The sequence below is a fragment of the Chiloscyllium plagiosum genome, chromosome 21, assembly GCF_004010195.1.
Source record: "Chiloscyllium plagiosum isolate BGI_BamShark_2017 chromosome 21, ASM401019v2, whole genome shotgun sequence".
NCBI lineage: Eukaryota > Metazoa > Chordata > Chondrichthyes > Orectolobiformes > Hemiscylliidae > Chiloscyllium > Chiloscyllium plagiosum.
Window position 1 is genome coordinate 20,576,574 of NC_057730.1, and position 21,161 is coordinate 20,597,734.

The window sequence follows — 21,161 nt, forward strand, 5'->3', positions numbered from 1 at the left end:
CTTATCCAAGTGACTGAAGAGCATTTTAAAGGACAGATTGGTCTCAATAACAGTTAAAGATCTATATTCCAGAAAATAATTATGTGCCAGACACCAAAACTCTTTTTTTGTAATGTGCAAATCTCCATTCCCTTTTGCTAAATCTAAACATGCAATATGGAAATCTGAGTACTTTTAATGATCCACTAATTTAATTTTAACTTCCTCCAATACAATGGGTAATGGATGCTTCAATATAGTTCCTGTTACATATCACACTGGCCATTTCTGCCACCAGAGAATGATGATGGTCCTGGATTAAACACTGGAGATTGCTCGGACTCCAAATCTTCTTGATGGTGTTCAAACTTGCTTACCTATTTCATGTTAAAAAGAAGTTACACATTAACAGTGAATACCAAAACACACTGAAAATATAGATGACTGAAGGAATTAATTTCATAGTAAGGAACTATGTCTTTCAGATTTTTCTTGTTTGAAAAAGTAAGGATTTGCATTTATTTAAGCAACAGCCTAATATTGTCACATTCACTAAATCACACCTTACAGTAAAGGTCCTACATACCATCATCACTGTCCCAGGATATGTCCTGACCCACTGGTGATGGCATGACATTTTTTCGTCAGTAGATAGTTGGGTCCATACGCATAGACTCTGGACCCTGTGAAGTCTCATGGTATTACATCAAGCATGGGTAGGAAACCTCCTGCAGAATACTAACTACAGAACTCCCTTAGCTTATATATCAATTCTCCTCCATGCTGAACACACCACTTGGAAAAAGCACTGACCATACCATGGGCACAGAATCTACCCTGTGCTGGGGAGAGGTTTCAATGTCCATCACTAAGCATGCCTCAGTAGTACCTCTACTGACCAAGCTGACTAACTTCTAATGGTCATGGTGGTGGTACATTGAGATTCAAAAACCCACTGGACCTTATTCTCACCAAAATGTACACCTGTCCATGACATTACTGATAGGTGTGACCACCACATAGTTCTTGTAGAAACAACAAGTTCAAAATGATGACAGAATGCATCATGTTGAGTGACACTACTTATATGCTGAATGGGATAGATTTCAAACCAGTCTGGAAAACCAAAACTGCTAATCCATGAGCTGCAGCAGATCTGTGTTCAATCACAATCTATATGTAATCTTAAGGCCAGTTACGTTGTCCAAACTCCACCAATACCATCAAGGCAGATTTCAGGAGCCAGAAACATCCTGTCCCTAACTGCCCTTGAGAAGGTGGTGGTGAGCTGCCACCTTGAACCACTGCAGTCCATGCACTGAGGGAGGGAATTCCAGGATTTAGACCCAGCAACAGCAAAGGAACGGGAATATGTTTCCAAGTCAGGATGGTGAGTAGCTTGGAGGGGATCTTGCAGGTAGGGGGTGGTGTTCCCATGTATCTGCTGCCCTTGTCCTTCTAACTAGAAGTGGTCGTGGGTTTTGGAAAGTGCTGTCTAAGGGTTTTCGGTGGATTTCTGCAATGTATCTTGGAGATAGTACACACCAGCTACTGAGCATCAGTAGTGGAGGGAATGGATTTGGTGCCAATCAAATGGGCTGTCTTGTCCTGGATGGTGTCAAGCTTCTAGAATGTTGTTGGAGCTGCACTCTTCCAGGTAAGTGGGGAGTATTCCATCATATTCTTGACTTGTGCCCTGTAGATGATGGACAGGTTTTGGGGAGTCAGGAGGTGAGTTCCAGCAGTATTCCTAGCCTCTGACTGCTGTTATAGTCACTCAATCATGCCACACAAGAGCCAGGCAATGACCATGAGAGCTACAAGGGCAGGTCAGGAGTTGAGAGTTCTATGGGAAGTAACTCACCTGCTGTTTCTACAATACCTGTCAATCATCTGCAATGTACAAGTAAGAAGTGTGATGGAATACTCTCCATTGCTTGGACAGGAGCAGCTTCAACAACACTCAAGAAGCTCATCACCATCTGAGTCAAAGCAGTCCACATGATTGGCATTCCATACACTACTCATCTCCTCCACCATTAATACATAGTGGCAGCAACGAGTACTATATATAAGATGCATTGTAGCTCCCTCAACAACACCTTTGAAACCTGTGATCTCTGCTATCTAGAAGGACAGTGGCAGCTGAAATATGGAAACACCATAACCTGGGGTTCTCCTCCAAGCCACAGACAATCCCAATTTAAACATGTTGCCATTCTTTTAGTGTCACTGTGTCAAAACATGTTGGAACTCCCTCTCTAACAGCGCAGTTAATGTGCCTACATTAGAACTGCAGCGGTTCAAGAAATGGTGCAACACCATCTTCTCAAGAGTGCTTAGAAATTGGCAATGAATGCTGGCATAGCCAATGGCACCCGCATCCTGAGAAAGAGCAAAAGAAATTAATAAGCACTGCCCCCAAACATTGAAAAGTGCTTTCAAACCAATATGCATGTTTCTGAAGTGCAGTGACTGTTAGAGTATATAAAATATTGAGTCCAACAGCTCTCCAGGTAGGATTGGTGTTTGTTTTATGCTCATTACTACACCAGGCATTAAAAATGATCATAGATCAATTAAAATCTCGCAGTTAAGAATAGTCAACAAGTCAAAAACTAAGGCTGTTGGAAGGTATACATTAGAAGAAACTAGAATGAAGATTGAAGTGAATTGTATAACACTGAAACAAGTGCAGGCAGACATGTTTGGCTATTTATTAACAACTGTTTTCAGAATATGGCAGGTGAAATTCAGAAATTAGAAGAACGATTGAGAAATTCTGAAGTAACTTTGTGTTAACAAGAAAACTCAAGATTGTAACAAAGAAAAAACATGTAAGATGCTACACCACAGAAACCTGGATAAGCAATAAAATTGTGTAGAAGAAAATAGAGACATTGGATGAGGAAATTGAATGTACTTTAGCCAAGGTTATGTATGACACAAAAATAGGTGGGAAGGCGAGGATGATACAAAATGTCTGCAGAGGGATATAGACAGGTTGAGTGAGGAAGCAAAAACTTGGCAGACAAAATATAATGTGAGGCTGAGCATTTCAGCTGGAAGTATAGAAGAGCTGAATATTATTTGAATGGAGAAAGGCTGTAGAAAGCTATAGCCCAGAGGGATACAGGAATCCTCATGCATAAATCACAAAAAGTGTACAAGTAGCATACAGTTCAGCATGTCAATCTCTGCACATGGAACGTTAGAGCAGCTGCCATGAGGCTTAGAGGGAATGTTGTCTGACATCTGTATGAAGCAGAAGATACTTGTCACTAATTACGCCAAGCCTGAATGTTGTCCAGGTCTTAATGCATGTCGGCATGCAGCATTTCAGCATGAGAAATCACAAATGACGCTGCATATTGCAGAACAATCAGCAACCATTCCAACTTCTTATGATGGAGTGAAGGTCATCAGTGAAGCAGCTGAAGATGGTCCGGCTTAGGATATTATTCCATGGAGCTCCTGCAGTGATGTCTTGGAACTGAGATAAATAGCATCCAACAATCACAACCATCACCCTTTGTGTTAGAAAGGAGTGAAATCAATTCTCTTTGTCTTTGGTGTTTAGGACTCCTTTGTGCCACATTTGGTCAAGTGCAACCTTGATGTCAAAGGCAGTCAACATCACCTCACTGAAATGAGTTATTAACTATTGTATATTGATTCTGGTATGGTTCTCTCAGGTTTGGATGCATTCTATTTCTTCTGGTTATGATTATGACTTTTGGTTACAAAAATTGCTGGCGAAACTCAACTGGTCTGGCAGCATCTGTGAGGATTAAACAGTTTTGAGTCTGGTGACTCTCCATCAGTACTGAGGCAACTGAAGTCTCACCAGCAATTTCTGTTTTTGTTTTGATCGTCAGCATCTGCAGCTCTTTGTTTTATTATGACCCATTACCCTATCTGAACCACATCAGAAAGGCTGAACACTTCGGTAGGTTGACACAGTTTGTATCTTCTCTTCCTTCCTTCCATTTGCTCCTCGTTTGGTTTGACTCTATTTTGACTTCCTTTCAGTTATGACAATTTTGATCTGGTTTCTCATTACCTCTGATTTGGAGCACAGCCAAAGAGGGAGAATGTTTTGGACAAAAAAAATATTATGAGGTGTTGCCAAATGAACTTCATGACTTTCCTCATGTTTCTGAATGAATTGCAACCTCGCAGCTACAGGGGGAGGCCCCAAGAGACACTTAGAGTCATAGAGATGTACAGCATGGATTCAGACCCTTCAGTCCAACCTGTCCATGCCGACCAAATATTCCAACCCAATCTAGTCCCACCTGCCAGCACCTGGCCCATATCCCTCGAAACCCTTCCTATTCATATACCCATCCAAATGCCTTTTAAATGTTGCAATTGTATCAGCCTCTACCACTTCCTCTGGCAGCTCATTCCATACATGTACCACGCTCTGCATGAAAAAGTTGCCCGTTAAGTCTCTTTTATATCTTTCCCCTCTCACCCTAAATGTATGCCCTCTAGTTCTGGACTCCCCCACCCCAGGGAAAAGACTTTGTCTATTTATCCTATCCATGCCCCTCATAATTTTGTAAACTGCTATAAGGTCACCCCTCAGCCTTCGACACTTCAGGGAAAACAGCCCCAGCCTGTTCAGCCTCATAGAAAAGTTTTTCTTCAGCTCACAATCTCAGGAAACTGAGTACTTGGTTGTCAAGGATCTGCTGGAGCTTTAATGGACAATCAAGTGCACAGTATCATTAGATGACTGTCCCTCTGAAACTCCCTAGCAGAGGCAAAATTTGTTGCAACTTTTTTTTAATTATTGTTTACTCTCCGTGATCTATATGGACTTCAGTAAAGCACTCAACAAGGTTCCTAATGGCAGACTGGTTAGCAAGGTTAAATCACATGGAATACAGGGAGAACTAGCCATTTGGATACAGAACTGGCTCGACGGTAGAAGACAGAGGGTGGTGGTGGAGGATTGCTTTTCATACTGGAGGCCTGTGACCAATGGAGTGCCACAAGGATCGCTGCTGGTTCCACTGCTTTTCATCATTTATATAAATGATTTGGATGTGAACATAGGAGTTATAGTTAATAAGTTTGCAGATTACATCAAAATTGGAGGTGTAATGGACAGCGAAGAAGGCTACCTCAGAGTATAATGGGACCTTGATCAGATGAGCCAATGAGCCGAGGGGTGGCAGATGGAATTTAATTTAGATAAATGTGAGGTGCTGCATCTTGGAAAGGTAAATCAGGGCAGGACTTATATACTTAATGGGAAGGTCCTGGGAAGTATTTCAGAACAAAGAGACCTTGGAGTGCAGGTTCATAGTTCCTTAAAAGTGGAGTTGCAGGGAGATAGGCTAGTGACAAAGGCATTTGGAATACTTTCCTTTATTGGTCAGTGCATTGAGTATAGGAGTTGGGAGGTCATGTTGCAGCTGTACAGGACATTGGTTTGGCCACTTTTGGAATACTGCATACAATTTTGGTCTCCCTGCTATAGGAAGGATGTTGTGAAACTTGAAAAGATTCAGAAAAGATTTACAAGGAAGTTGCCAGGGTTGGAGGATTCGAGCTACATGGAGTGGCTGAATAGACTGGGGCTGTTTTCCCTGGAGTGTCGAAGGCTGAGAGGTGATCTTACAGAGGTTTATAAAATCATGAGGGCATATATAGGGTAAATAGACAGGATCTTTTCCCTCAGGTGGGGGAGTCCAGAATGAGAGGGCATAGGTTTAGAGTGAGGGGGAAAGATTTAAAAGGGACCTTAGGAACAACGTTTTCATGCAGAGAGTGGTGCATATATGGAATGAGCTGCCAGAAGAAGTGGTGGGGGCTGGTCCAATTACAACATTTAAAAGGCATATGGGTGGGTATATGAATAGGAAGGATTCAGAGGGATATGGGCCAAGTGCTGGCAAATGGGACTAGATTAATTTAGAATATCTGGTCAGTATGGACAAATTGGACCAAGGGTCTGTTTCTGTGCTGTACACCTCGATCACTCTATTACTTTTGGGATGTGGGCATCACAGGCAAGGCTAACAATGATTTCATTTCTCTGACTGCCCTGAGGAAGTGGTGGTGATCCGCCATCTTTCTGAACGACAACAGTTTGCCTAAGCCACTTCCGGATACAATACCAGTCAGCCAAATGGTGGGCCGGAATCAGTCATGAAGATTCCACTTGAAAAGTGGCTTTGGCATCTTTTACATTGACCTGAGAAGGCAGGCGGGACCTCAGCTTAACATTCTCATCCAAAAGACAACAATTCAATCTCCTCAGTAGACTGTGAGTCTTGGTTATGTACTCAATTCATGCAGTGGGACTTGAACTTACATCTTTCTGACTCAGTGATAACAGTGCTACTAACTAAATCACTTTAAATGAACTACCACATTCATGATTTTCATCCTTTGAACTGCAGAACACCCAGATAGAGAAGGCTGCACTGAGTAAGTGGTATTTAATACAAGTACTTATTAATTGAGAACAAACTTGTACAATTGATAGCAAACAGTTCTATAGGTTTTTAACAGTGATACTTACAATACAGTATCCACTAGGTTGTTTGGTGTTTCCAAAACTAACTTTCTTCTTTCTACGGCAGAAATAATCTTTTTCCGTGGTCCGAGTGGCAGATTGATACTTTTCAGATCTCCGTCGGTGCACAGCATGAGGGAGTCCAGGCCAACTTGCTCTCTTGCTAGGAAAGGAATGAACTCCGTCAAATTCTGAGATGCCATGAAGGTTTCAAGTGGTGTTGTCTCAGGCTCATCATCATCCAAACCGATATCATCTTCATCCCAGGGCAAATCATCTTCCTCTTCTTTACTGAATGTTTCAAGATCTGGAAACACTTCCTTGGGCTTCAACACTAGACTACGCAATTTGGAACCAATGTCTTCCACCTCATTACTGCTGAACATTTCCTCTTCCACATTCAAACCCAGGACAAAATTCCTTCTGAACAGCATGTTTCCCAGTCCGGGGCGATTAAAGAGAGACTCATGACCAAAGTTATTATCATAGTCAGAGGATTTCATCTCAGAAAAGGCTGCATTCTCTTCATCTCGTTCATTAAACACATCCAGTACATTGGCCCGATTCCCACTGTCTCGTTCTTGCCTTACAAAAATGACATCCTTTTCTAATTGCTGCTGAGTAAAGCTTTTGCTGTTATCCTTCTTCTTAAGTCTCTTCTGCAGAGATCCTTTGATAATGGAAGAAATGCTACCTTTGTGTTGTGAGTCACTTACTTTAGAGAGGTCACTGACACTGGATATAGTTCCACTCTGTACTGAAGCAGCACCTTCGTTTTGACTTTCCATCTCCCGGCTGTATTTCTTGTTCATCCGATTTTGGTGCTTTTTCTTGCGTCTTTCACACAGTTTGATTTGTTTCTCGCTATCCTTTAATGCCTTTTCTTTTAACCTGGCAACTTGTTTCGGATTCATGACGGTTTGCTTGGTGGCAGCTGTGTCCAGGAAGCGGACACATTCCATTCGATCCTTACTGGCAGCGGCATCCATGGCAGAATGGAAGTCATTGTCCAAAGCCCAAATATTTGCACCAAAGTTAACCAAGAAAGTGACAATGTGAAGGTGGCCATTGGTTGAAGCATGGTGCAAGGGTGTATTGCCCCAGATGTCACATATATCGGGATCACCACTGAAAAACAAGCCACAAAGAATTGACTTAGTGCAGGATTTTACAATATGTAGCAAGTCTTTTGCTTCACACTCTCAAACTTTATCTTCCTACATATTTTTCCTAGCACTGGTGGTATAAGTTGGTCTGGGTGAATGACCTCCTGATTCTTGACCGAAGTGGCCATTCTTGATACTTTACCTCAGACAGTGAGTGAAGACATCATGGGAAAATCTGATCTAAACTATGATCTGAATGGGATGCTGAAGCCAACAGTAGCTTGGTGAAGACTAGCTCACTCAATATATACTGGAAGCTAAGCCTAGGTACATGACCAACAGAGCAGGACAAGTAATACTTATGCTACCAGACACACTCAACACTTTTAACAGCAAGTGGAACAGACTGTATCCATCACTTCCAGCTTTTGGCACTCTGCTCTGAGTCAGAACATTGTGGGTTCCAAGTCCACTCCAAGAACCTGAGCATTTAATCCAAGTGGGCATTTCATTATAGTACTGAGGGAGGTCAGTCCTGTGGATAAAATATTAGATGTAGCTCCTTCTGTGTTCTTAAGTGGATAGAAGTGATCCCAATAAACTATTCAAAGGAGAGTAGGGGAGTTTTTCCTGGAATTCTGGCCAATATTTATTCCTTGATCAATAACTGAAACAGATTGTCTGCTCATCATTACATTGCTCTTTGTGGGAGTTTGCTGTGCATAAATTGGCACCTGTGATACATACATCACAACAGTGATTGCACTTCATAAAGTACTCAATTTATGAAATACTTTGGGATGTATGAGGTTGTGGTTGACAACGCTATAATACTGCAAATGTTTTGTTTGCTCCCTCTCTCCCAATCATGTGACTGGAGTGATTGGCACTTTGAACCCTTAGCAAAGTTTCAAAGTGATGAATAATAATCTGTACTTATGGTGACTTTGAGCAATGGTGCAGGCAGTCATGCATTATCTTAATGGTTTGTGACATCACCTCAGGTTGGTGGGAGGCATACCCTGAAATGTTACAACATACTGTATTTCTGTGGATTCCCCTGCTGTTTAATTCTAAAGATCCTTATTTTATATCAATTTGGATTCATTCTGTACTGGGATCTTTTCCCCAAATGACAAATGGTTCAAGAAAAGTTTGTCAACTGAGATCTTTGACAACCTGCAATGTTTTCTCAATGTCCATAATTTCAATACACTTTTAAAAAATAAGTTCTCAATTAAAGGAAACATTAGGAAGCAAATACAAAAGACAAACGTTTCCAAATAACGACTAAACCCCTTCAAATAAACAATGAATGACTTGCATTTATGTACAGCCTTTCACAAAGTCAAAACGTTCCGAGAACTTTTCAACTAAAGAAGGGCCTTTTGAAGTGCACTTACTGTTCCACTGTAGAAAATTTGATAGTTTGTGTTAAGCAAGACATAATGACTATAGTCTTTGTGATGTTTAAAGAAGGATGTTGGACTGAGCACCCGGGATAGCTCCACTGTCCTTCAAGCAGTGGGATCTTTTCCATCCTTCTGCCTGGGCCTTGGTTTAAGGACTCATCCTCAAAGTGCAGCACTCTCAAATCGGTTCAGCTTGGATGTTTTAAAGCAATTGTAGTGTATCTTAATCTACAATCCTCTGACTCTGAAACAGAGTGAATATTTAAAAAAAACCCATGAAGGGTCATATAAAAGAATCAGGTTGTGGCACTCACCCTCTGCTACAGATGAGCTGCAGGGCCTCCAGATGGCCGTGATATGCCGCCCAAAGTGTCGGGGTCATCCCATCCTCATCCGGATTGTTCAGGTCCCTCTTTGTGGCCTCCTTTAAGGGACCTAGGTAGCCATCCCTGGCTGCCTTGTGGTACCTGTCAGTCATGGTTCAAATCCTAAGGCTGGCCTTCACACGCGCTGGTGGCAGCAGGATTGAAGCAGCCAGTGAGTGCGAACCCGGAGATGGAGAGGCACCGCCCAGGGTGGGACATGAGGGACAAGGTCCACGCTCGACAAACTGCAAATTTAAGGCAGGCCAGCTGGCGAGATTATCGGGTATTATTTCCCCTGTCACTTCCTCCTGTTTCTTGAGAACATTTATTTAATTTAAATACTGCTCGGCATAAATTGCCCTGTGCAAAAGGGAACCATTTATTTGTCTAAACTGGAAAGCAAACGAATATCTGTGTTTGCATGTGTCAGTTGTCCCTTGGATTGTTTATCCGATAAATACTTTAATTGTTTTTGTTTTTTCACCATGCTACTTTGCATCGATTGTGTCTGTAATACTTACAACTAAATCCTCAGCAGTTTTTTGTCATCTTAATTTGTACCTTTTTTGTTTAAAAATGCGGATCGACCTTAAAGAGTATTAACAGTATAACGCCAACCGACCTTTGAATTATAGGTTGATGTCAAGACTGGAAATGCTCTTCCCATTCGATGTCCTCGAGTTGCAATAAATTGTTACGGTTGAGAAACAAAATGTAAATTAGTGATATTCATCTGGAAAGTAAGACGCTTTTGGAAGGAGCTGCTTGCAGCTAGAGATAGATGGGCTGTTGGGGGAAGGGGGTGCTCAGTGAACCATTGAAGACAGATTTAGTCATTTCGTCGGGAGATTCAGTTTATGCCAAACTAAACGAACGCGCTCAGAGGTTGCACAATAAATTAGGAGTCCTTAATATGGCACAGAAAATGAATGTAGTTTATAATCGACACATGAAGGAAGACATTTATTTATATCGCAACTTTCACGTCCTTGGGACTCCCACAAACCCCCTTTTTCTCTACGACCAGCGAAATACTTTTTGAATTGCGTGCACTAGTGAGGAAACAGTTTCCACGGACAGCAACGTGATAAGGACCAGATATGGTATTTCGGTGAATATTGTTGTGAGCACCAACATTGCAATAATGACTACATTCAAAACGAATTAGGTGCGATATAGTTTGGTCGGACTAAAGTTGTGAGCGGTGTTACATAAATGCAAGTTGTTGACGCCCCTAATCTTATCAATTGGTGCGAGGATGAGAATGATTTATCTCCCAGTGCTGGCTGTTGTTGGGATTATTAAAAGTACCCCTGTCACAAAATTTACAACAACCTGGCCCTTGTGTGAGACGGTTGTTATCTCCCGCAAAATAACAAAATAGATGAATAATTCGTTAACTCTTTGATCGAACATTACCTTGTATTTTTTTTGTTCCAGATGCTCATTGATCTGATATATGCTTAGAACATTTTCTGTTTGCATTGAATGACGGAACAGGTTAAGGGGCCGAATGATCTGCCCTTACTCCTAACTTTTTTTTATTCTTGATGTTAGTCTTGTTTCAGAGCTCCAACGTTTGCGTCTTTTAAAAAGAAATAAAGGTGAGGCTGCAAACTTTTTAAAGTGTCCAAAGTGCAACCTTTTAAACACACAAAAAACTGACGTTTCCCACTGCCCAATTCATCAGCCACGTGAGAAGAGTGGTAAATCCAGATGTGGCATATTCCATTTCTGATTCGTAAGCGAAAATGTAACAATGGATATCAATGCTTTCTTTTTAAAAAATCCATTCATGGGATGTGGTTGTCACTGGCTGGGCATTTATTGCCTATCGCTGATTGGGAAGATGCTGAGAAGGTCATGGTGAGTTGCCTTCCTGAATCATGCAGTCCATGTGCTGTAAATAGACCCACAATTCTGTTAGGGAGGGAGATCTAGGATTTGGACTGGTGAAGGGATGGTAACATATTTTCAAGATGATGACTGGCTTGGAGGAGAACTTCCAGGTTGTGGTTTTTACATGTATTTACTGCCCTTGTATTGCTAGATCATATTGATCTTGGGTTGGAAGGTACAGTCTAAAGAGCCTTCTTGTATTTCTGCAGTGCATCTTAGAGATGGTACACAATGCAGCTACTGAGTGTTGGTGGTGGAGCAACTGAAAGTTTGTGGGTACGGTGCCAATCAAATGGGCTGCTTTGCCCTGGATGGTTTTGAGCTTCTTGAATATTGTTGACATTCACCCATCCAGATAAGTGGGGAATATTCCATCATACTCCTGACTAGTGCCTTGTTGATGATGGAGAGACATTGAGGAATCAGGAGGTGAGTTAATTGCTGCAATATTCCTACCCTCTGACCTGTTTTTGTAGCCCCTGTATTTATATGGCTTGTCCAGTTCAGTTTCTGATGAGTAGTAACCCCAGGGTATTAACAGTGGACAATTCAATAGGGTTTATGCCAGTGAATGTCAAAGGGTAATGATTAGATTCTATCTTGTTAGAGATGATCATTGGCTGGCATTTATGTGGCACAAATATTTGCCACTTGTCAGCCCAAACCTGTATATTGTCCACCTCTTGTTGCATTTGAATATGGACTGTTTCAGTATTTAAGGAATCATGAATAATGTTGAACATTGTGCAATCATCAACAACATCCCCACTTCTGACCTAATGACTGAGAGAAAGCCATTGATGAAACAGATGAAGATGGTGGGCTTAGGACACTGCCCGGAGGAACTGCAGAGATGTACTGTAGCTAAGATGACTGATCTCCAAAAATCGCAACCATCTTCCTTTATGCCAGAGATGACTCCAACCAGTGGCGTGCTCTCTCCCTGATTTCCATTTGATCAAATGTTGCAGTAATGTCAAGGTCAGTCACTCTCACCTCACCTCTGGAATGCGGCTCTTTTATCCATATTTGAACTAAGGCTCAAATGAAGTCAGGAGCTGAGTGGCAGAACACAGTGGCTGAGTTGCCTGATGCACTGCTTGATAGCAGTGTTGATGACACTCCTATCACTTTACTGATGATCCAAGGTAATAATTGGGCGTGTTGGGGATTTATCCTGATTTTGATAACAGGAGATCTGTGGACAATTTGCCACATTGTTGGAAGATGCCAAAGGATCTTCATGTTCGTTTTTTGATTGCTTTGGCTATTATATTTATTTGGTCACTAGCTTTTTTTAAAATACACGATTCATACATTATCTATAAATATATTACAAAATAAATTCGAGTCGGACAATACACTAGATAGAATAAAAATTGTATTTCTTAGTTGATCACTGTTCAGTCCTAGGTGCCTCGTCCAACCGCAAAATTGGAACATTTACTCAATTTGACCAAAAACTATATACGAAGGGGATTCTCAAAGTTAACAGCCTCTCGATAGATGATGATCGGAAGACCTTCGTTTTGGATGCGTGAAGAACATGCATATGTTCTTTTACTGTTACTGTCTATGACTAAATCATGTATCTACAGCCACACTTTGGATGTTCAACGTTTGTTATTACACCGGAATATACTGGGTTCAATTTTAACCCTCAAATAGTCGGATTTTAAATGAGTTTGCATACCGCCCAATTCTGTCTCAACTGGGATGATCTGAGCATTTTCTCCAACAGAGGGCGCGGGTCTGCAGAGAGTATTTCCCAAGGCTGGTTGTAGTGGGTGGAGCCGGTGTTGGAGGAAGTCTCTCTTTCCTCATGTCGTGGTGAACAATCTTGACTTCATTTCCCGGACAAATAATGAAGGGCTCTTCCAGCTCTCCTCTTGCTTCCTACGAGACACTCGTGCATGCCGTGGCTGGGGTGGTGGTAAGTTGTGAGATGACCCAGAGTTTAAACAAATCTTTACTGTGGATACACTGAATCAGGCACGTCAATTAGAACCACAAATCTCGCCGAGAGTGAGTTGGGTGAAAACTGGAAGCTAAGTTCTTTCTTCGGGTCACCCCGGCCGGTTTAAGATTTAGCCCAGTGTTCCTTGCAATGTTCTGTTGAATGCTCTGAGTTTGACATGTGAGCACCAAGAGTGAGCAATGTCAACAACCAGTTTGTCTGGTTGGATTTGTCAATGTTAAACCCAGTCATTGTGGCGCTCTGTGATGAGCTAAACGTCCCCGCCCGTTCAGTGCAGATTTAGGTTAAATCTGCCCTCAGAATTAAAAAAAAAGCACTTGAAAGAGAACGCTTGATAAAGCTCTTCCAAGGTGTGTAAGAGAGAGGCTTCTGGGTCAACTGGGGAAGGGTCACACCCGGACGTCGATTTCTCCGCCTCCTGATGCTGCCTGACTTGCTGTGTTCTCAGTCTCCTGTTTGGAGCAGGCTCTCCTGCTGATTCATTCTGGCTTCAGTGGCACAGGGTTTAGTGCATCTCAAATCTTTGGAAATAACCCCACGGTTGAGTGTCTGTCTCACTTGTTCCCCGCCCCGTTAATCTAACTCACATTTCCCTCAACATTTTCCTGTTGTAGAACTTCAGAGCCTTTCTGTCGCTCTGAAGAGGCTGTGGAAACATTGGCGTCTCTGTTAGCTCCCCTGCGATTGAATGCTTTCATGTGATTTTCCTTCTTGTAGAGTGACAATAAAATGTTTTTGCAACTAGCTTTTCGATGAAGGTACCAATCTTTATGGTTTGAGCCTGTCATCAGTTTGAAATGCAATAATTATATCAATCACTTCCATAATATCATCCCTGTCTACTGCAACTATATAAGGGCTTGGTCTCAAATGTTTTCTTCATTTTTTTTCTGTTATACTTTTGTTTTAAGTAAGGAGTGAATTTCATTAAGGGCCCATTAGTACAACGGAGTAACTGCTTTCACTCTGTGGCAACACTCACCCCTGAAGCAAGTTGTCCAGCAGAGTATTCGTGTTGCTGATGTTGGAGATTCTTTATTTCAGCTGGCACATCAAAGTGAGTGTCCCTGGGATCTTGCAGGTTGATACAGTAGCTTCACCAGCAAGTAGGGAAGGGAGTGTCCTGAAGAACATTTATCATCACCAATAACTGATTCCCACTGATGTGCACAATTTGGCTGCCATACGTAACAATGATTATACATAAGACATACTTCATCGACTGGAAGGAACTTTGTAATTGGAAGATGTTGTATCAGTGAGATGACCCTTATGAGGCCTCTCCTCACCCTGTTTCAAACAAGTCATCAAGTGACAAGTGGATGTTGTATTAATTATGTTTTGGTCTTAATTGAAATACTTCTTGTAATACACATTACAATCTTTGTTTATTCTAACACTAAAATGGCAGGAAGCACTAGTGTAGCCTCACATCCTGATTAAAAACCTGCCTTTTAGAAAATGCTTTATGACCACTAGAGTGGGGCTTACTTTTGTTTGATTCCAGTTATTGAAACTAAGTTTAGTCTGTGATCCTGTCAACTAGGAACTCCAGGACATAACTGATTTTAGCAGAGTTTTGAAAATCGTCAGGTGGGATATCCTCCTAAAGATTCAATGCTATTGGGTTGGGGTTAGCTGGGCCAGATCAGTGTCTTTGGACTAGGGGGAAGAATACTTGCCAGCAGTCCCTCTTCTAATTACTGTTATATGCCTCTTTGGAAATTGCAGATTAACACTTCTACTGCCTCACCTTTTTATTTTCTGCAGGGTAGTCTGACTGCTACAACAACATTCTTCCCTTTGGACACTGCAAGGATTCGACTTCAAGGTAGGAATTATAAATAAACGTATTTATGGTGAGCCTAAAGTTGCTATCGTAAAATACGCTATTTACATTATTTATTTATATGCACTATAGAATTAGAAAGCTATGTGCTGCTGTGTTGGTGAAATTTGAGGTTTTTATAATTTTGCTTATCTTAACATTTTTGATTAAAGTATTCCAAAAAATTTATTATTCACAACAATAATTTGTGTTTTATATGGCTTTGACCATGTTGGAATGGTGCACCAAAGGTTTTTACATGTTTTTAGTATTAAATGGATACCAAGGTAGACAGAGTTAAAGAGCAAGGCCAAGCAACCAATTCAAAAGAAAACAGAGGGAAGGTATCAAGTGAAGAATTTCAGGAACAGCAGCAGGCCATTCGATTACTCCAGCCTGCTTTACTATTAAAATACATCATGGATGATCTATTTCTAACATTCTTGGTTTTGAAAACCTTAATAAGGTTATCTATTTAAAAAAAAAACAATTAATTAACCCAGGCTTCCTGTTTTGGGGTAACTGAATTTCAGAATTTAGTTGGTATTCCTGATGGCAGGGCTGCAGTGAAATGAGGACTTTGGTCAATGATTGAAGATTTGGAAATATGGTCATAGTGCTTAGAGGGCTTACTGAGATGACTGTATTATGCAGCATCATATGGGTGTTTGAAAGTGAAATGAGGATCTCAATATGGATAGTGGGTTGAAAGAGTTAATTTCAGAAAAACAGATAAAGCTTTGATTCTTGTCCAGATGCACCCGATTAATTATTTACTAATAGTTTTCTAGTTTCACTAATAAATTAAGTACACATCTACTTTTTTGCAACATTCCATTTGCTTCCTTGGCCATCTCTCAATCATAAGATTGATTTGGATAAAAGAGGTCCTTCTGATCTTATGTTTTTAAAACATTGGCCTTATCATCACCCCACGATACAATCTAGTTTTTGCTTAAACATTAGTCTGGCGTCCTGGCCCTTCCTGCCCATCTGGAGGGCAAGACTCAATTCCTTGATTGCCATCAGAAACCAACACCACTACCTCTTTTAATAAAATAAACATGGGCTGCCTAATGTAGATAAGCTGTCAAATTGTGAATTAATATTCTGATGCTAAAGAGAAACTTGGACACCAGTGAATATAATGATGTAAATGTACTTTTACTGAGTTTGGTGTAATGATTTACAGGCGAGAGTGTGGTGCTGGAAAAGCACAGCAGGTCAGGCAGCATCCAAGGAGCAGGAGAATCGACTTTTCAGGCAAGAGCCCTTCAAGGATGTAATGATTTATATCCTTGTGGAGCAGAGCACTCTGGACATTAATGTAATGTTAAAGGGTTAAACTGTATTGTCTTTCTCCAAGAAACTGAACATTCTGGAAGTGGGTGGGGGCGACATTCATGCAGGAATGTGGATGACTCACACTTCGTTTGGGCAGCCACTTACCACTACTCTCCTACTATTATCAAATTAAACTCTCATTCAGTCCCTTCCATTCAGAAATGCTTTCATAGCCATCCCCAAAGCTAGAACATATCACACTGACATTGTCTTGAGGAATCCGTGAGTCAGGAAATCGTTTGCATAATGATTCCCCAGGATTAGGACATTTACATTATTTTAAGGATGACCTCATCCTACCATTGTACCTGGGGTAACATCTGGTTATGAGGTGGGAGTGGCCAGTGTACCTGTGAGCATTACCAACTGACCTGTATAAAGGGGCTGTGTTTCCTTTGTTTGGGGCCTCTTTTGACTTGACTTTGCTCGCCTGCAAAGAGGGTCAAAGGGGTCATCTAGCTTGTACAGGCTTTAATAACCTTCAGCTGTTTGCAGAAGTTGGTGTGTGCGAATTGCATCTTGTGTGTGAAACCTTGGGAAAAGAACCTAAAAGTTTATTATTAATAATAACAACAATAATAATTCGATTTCAACTGCCATCATTTTTCCTGTTTACTTTAGTTGATGAAAAACGTAAATCCAGCTCCACGCCTGTGATATTGGCGGAAATTGTGAAAGAGGAAGGATTGTGAGTATTACATAATTTACAGCACAAACAAACTCGACCCTACTGGTCCACCTTGGTGTTTATGTCCTCCATCACACCCCCCACCACACGTCTTTAGCTTGGCTTCTTTTTCTTTTCCTTTCTCGCTTTTGCTTATATAGGTTGGTTTAAAGACAGCTGATTTTTTAAATGCTGTATTATTCAATATATTTGTTCTGTAAGTGATGTTTACCAGGCAATGTCTTATACCAGAGTGCAACTTATGATTACTGGAAATTTAGGTTTCCAGAAAAAATGGTGTTCAAATATGGTGGTTTATTTTGTATTAAGGTAATTTAAACATTTAAAAATATTAAAAACTTTAAAATATAACTTGTTGGTCATTCAAAGTAAAACAATGGGCCATCTGGCATTGGAGAAGAGCTGACGGGTTTTGCTGTTTAAGATCTGTCACCTTTATAAGACAGTCACGTTTTCTGTAGGAAATATGTGCAGAAAATTCCAAATCCCCTTTTTTCCTTCTTCTTGATGCTGGTTCACCTTCATAAATGGGTTCCAGTTCAAAATAATAGAACTTTAATAGAATCATTGAACTTAATGATTTTAAATAAAAAGAAATTAAGTAATGCATTTGCAGGTTTACTTGTTCTGCTCACTGAGTATGTTGCAAATTGAAGTGTGTAATTTCCCAATTGTTCAGAAGCTATTAATTACTAAATACGTGCTGGTGTGAATTGCTCAGAGAAATTCACAATGTCAGCACAGAATGCTGAAACTCTCTTTTCTGTTTCAGATCAGCTCTATACCGTGGATGGTTCCCTGTTATTTCTAGTGTTTGCTGTTCAAACTTTGTTTATTTCTACACATTCAACAGCCTGAAATCGATGCTGGTGAAGGGTAATGCTCGTGCCACGCCAGGCAAAGATCTGCTGATGGGTTGCATTGCAGGTAGAGAGTGCTTAACGGGATTGCAATGCCAAATATGGATATATGCCAATATGTTTGAATTGCTAAATTTTAGATATTCCTGTGCTTGATTCCTGATTAGTTGGGAACTGTGATAGAATATCACTCTTGGAATTTGAGCTTTAATTCCTTAATTGTAATGACAGACATTGATAAAATAAAGACAACAACAGTATCAACTTGTACTCCTATGGTGCCTTTAACAAAATAAAACATCCCATTGTCCTTCAAAGGTGAATTATAAAATAAACTGACACTGAGCCACAAATGAAATGTTAGGTCAGATGACCAAAAGCTTGGTGATAAAAGTTAGTTTTAAAGAGTGTTTTAAAAAGAAAAGGGAGGGGCAAAAAATTATGGAGCACTTCTCAGAATGTAGTACTCAGGCAGCTGAAGACATGGCAACACTGGAGCAATGGACATAGGACTGGAGGTAGTGACAGAAATGGGAGAAGAGCATGGAGGAATTTGAAAACAAGGATGAGAATTTTCAATTTAGTGTGTTGTTTAACCATCGTAGGTCAGTGACGAGTGAACAAGACTTTGTCCAAAGTTCTGCTGCTCAGTTCTTACTCAATCCCAAATTTACAGAAGGTAGAACAATAAAGGTAACTGCTATTTTGCACAACTTCACAACAGACTAAGCTGCTCTTTGTATTCCTGAAAGTACCATCCCAGCATTGGAACAGGTGTCAAAATGGTACAACACATGACTGTGTTCTGAAAAGAAACGAAGTCTGTACTTGAACAATGAGACATTAGGTAGCCTGTAGGACTGAAGAGATTGAAAATAAATGTATAGAAATGTATAGACAGTGGGTACACTCAAAACTAGTAAAAGTGAAATTCTTGATCTTTGGAGTTGTGGCCTTGTCATTTATGTAATTGGGTAAGGCAATTATGAAGTAAGGGCTTTGCTGACTTCCTGGTTGGTTTTATCTAGCATTGGAGGCATTTAGCATTATAGATAAAGACTGTCTCAAATTCATGTCCTCATTCTGTTCTAAGTTAGCTGATCTTAGTTGGGTGCAGGCTTGTTCTTCTTGCCTTGGCCCCGCCTTTTGAGGCAATAAAATAACCAGGATGCTTACCCCTGACCCTCAGGCCTGCTTAATGTGCATGTATGTGGAGAGTGCAGGAGGAAATGGATTAGGTTTAAAGAAAGGCCATAATGACTCAAGACAAATGCTCCTTTAATAATAAATCACCACCTCATGGAGTGGGGAATTCCTGCATGGAACTGAAGTTGGATTGAGGAAACAGAAGCTATTTAACAATTCGGATAAATGGAAAAGCAAATGGGGGGATGAAATTCCAAATGGAAATGAGATGCCAGGCATCCTTCAGCTTTTCAGGCATTACTGGCATTTATTGACCATCCCTAATGTCCCTTGAAGACAGTGATGAGCCACTTCTTTAAACTGTCTCAGTCCATTTGGTATAGATACACTCTATGCTATTGGGCCGAGAGATCAAGGTGGCTTAATAGACTATTTCAAAGATCAACAACATTGCTGTATTCTTGGAGTTGCATATAGGTCAGACCAAATAAGAACACTGTTTTTATGACTACATATCTGATACTTTCATGGTCACTATTGCTGATACCATCTTTTTATTATAAATGTGTTTAATTGAATTTGTCTCCGAAATCATTAGTCTGAATCTCTGGATTACTTGTCACTATAACATTATCACTTTTATTATAACTGATATTTTGGGGAGTATTTCTTAAAATAAATACTGAAGGTGATGGGGACTCCTATTTTATAATAGTCTAAAAAAAAGTGTCTGCCAAGGCAATGAACTGACATAAATATAGGGAAGATATGTTTATATAATACCTTTCAATGTAGATAAATGTCAGTGCCAAAAAATCTTATTCATTAAATTTTATTTATATTGGGAGTCAACATAATTTATTGTTGAATTATGGACCTAAATTGCCTCCTTGGGAAGCTGAATTGTATAGCAACATACCAACAAGTGTGCAAAAGCTGCCAGATGGAGTATAATGCAGGAAAATGTGAGGTGATGCACTTTGGTAAGTAGTATCAAAATGCAGGCTATTATTTAAATGGACAGAGACTCCAAAAATGTGCAGCACTGAGGGACCTCTGTATCCTTGTGCATGAAACACAAAACATTAGCATGCCGTTTTGGCAAGTAATTAAGTCAAATAGAATTTTCGCATTTATTACTAGAGAGTCAGAGTTTAAAAATAGGAAAGTCCTGTTTCTACAGGGCATCAGTGAGGCTGCATCTGGAGTACTGCATACAGTTTTGCTCTCCATATTGAAGAAAGGATGTATTGGAGACAGTCTTAGAAGATTCATTAGGCTGACTCCTAGAATTAAGGGGTTGACTTGTCAAAAATGGCTAAACAGGTTAAGCCTTTAAGTAGAATTTAGAAGAATAAGGGCTAATCTTATTGAAACATCCATTTTTCTGAGGGGGCTTGACAGGGTAGGTATTGAGAAGATGTTTGCACTAGTAGCTCAAACTAGAACACTCATTTAAAAATGAGATGCAAAGGAATTTCTTCTGAGGGTAGTGAATGTCCAGAAATCTCCACACGAAAGAGTTGTGCAGGCTACATCAGAAAGTATTTAAAGACGGATGTTTGAAATATCAAGGAGTTGAGGGCGCTGAGGAGCTGGCATGAAATAGGAGTTGAGGCCTGGGGCAGATCAGACATTATTTTACAGAAGGGCAGGTCGTGCCCCACAAACCTTATTGAATTCTTTGAAAAGGTGACGAAGGAGGTTGATGAGGGGCAAGCGGTAGATGTGGTATATATGGATTTTAGTAAGGCGTTTGATAAGGTTCCCCATGGTAAGCTACTTCAAAAAATACGGAGGTATGGCATTGAGGGTGAGTTGGAGGTTAGGATTAGGAATTGGCTGGATGGAAGAAGACAGAGGGTAGTAGTTGATGGCAAAGTTTCTTCATGGAGTGCCGTCACTAGCGGTGTTCCGCAAGGATCTGTTTTGGGACCATTGCTGTTTGTCATTTTTATAAATGACATGGAAGAGGGGTTAGAAGGTTGGGTGAGCAAGTTTGCGGATGATACGAAAGACGG

At 40.6% G+C, this 21,161-nt stretch overlaps 2 protein-coding genes across 4 annotated transcripts in view; one reads left to right on the forward strand and one right to left on the reverse strand.

Moving 5' to 3' along the window:
* Positions 1-267: 267 nt before the first annotated feature.
* Positions 268-10,551, reverse strand: anks4b (ankyrin repeat and sterile alpha motif domain containing 4B). Its single transcript, XM_043711424.1, has 3 exons — positions 9,347-10,551; positions 6,521-7,642; positions 268-356 (listed from the first exon to the last, which is right to left on the reverse strand). Exons 1-3 carry the CDS (start codon positions 9,508-9,510, stop codon positions 353-355), a joined length of 1,290 nt encoding a protein of 429 aa, XP_043567359.1. The 5' UTR covers positions 9,511-10,551; the 3' UTR covers positions 268-352.
* Positions 10,552-12,020: 1,469 nt separating this feature from the next.
* LOC122560617 (peroxisomal membrane protein PMP34) overlaps positions 12,021-21,161 on the forward strand; it is a 13,189-nt gene continuing 4,048 nt past the window's right edge. Inside the window, exons 1-4 of one of the 3 annotated variants that reach the window (XM_043711430.1) lie at positions 12,021-13,229; positions 15,045-15,105; positions 17,068-17,134; positions 17,988-18,061. In XM_043711430.1, the coding sequence (XP_043567365.1) occupies positions 13,161-13,229; positions 15,045-15,105; positions 17,068-17,134; positions 17,988-18,061 (271 nt within the window). In that variant the 5' untranslated portion in view covers positions 12,021-13,160. The other 2 variants (XM_043711428.1, XM_043711429.1) reach the window with 2 other exon arrangements.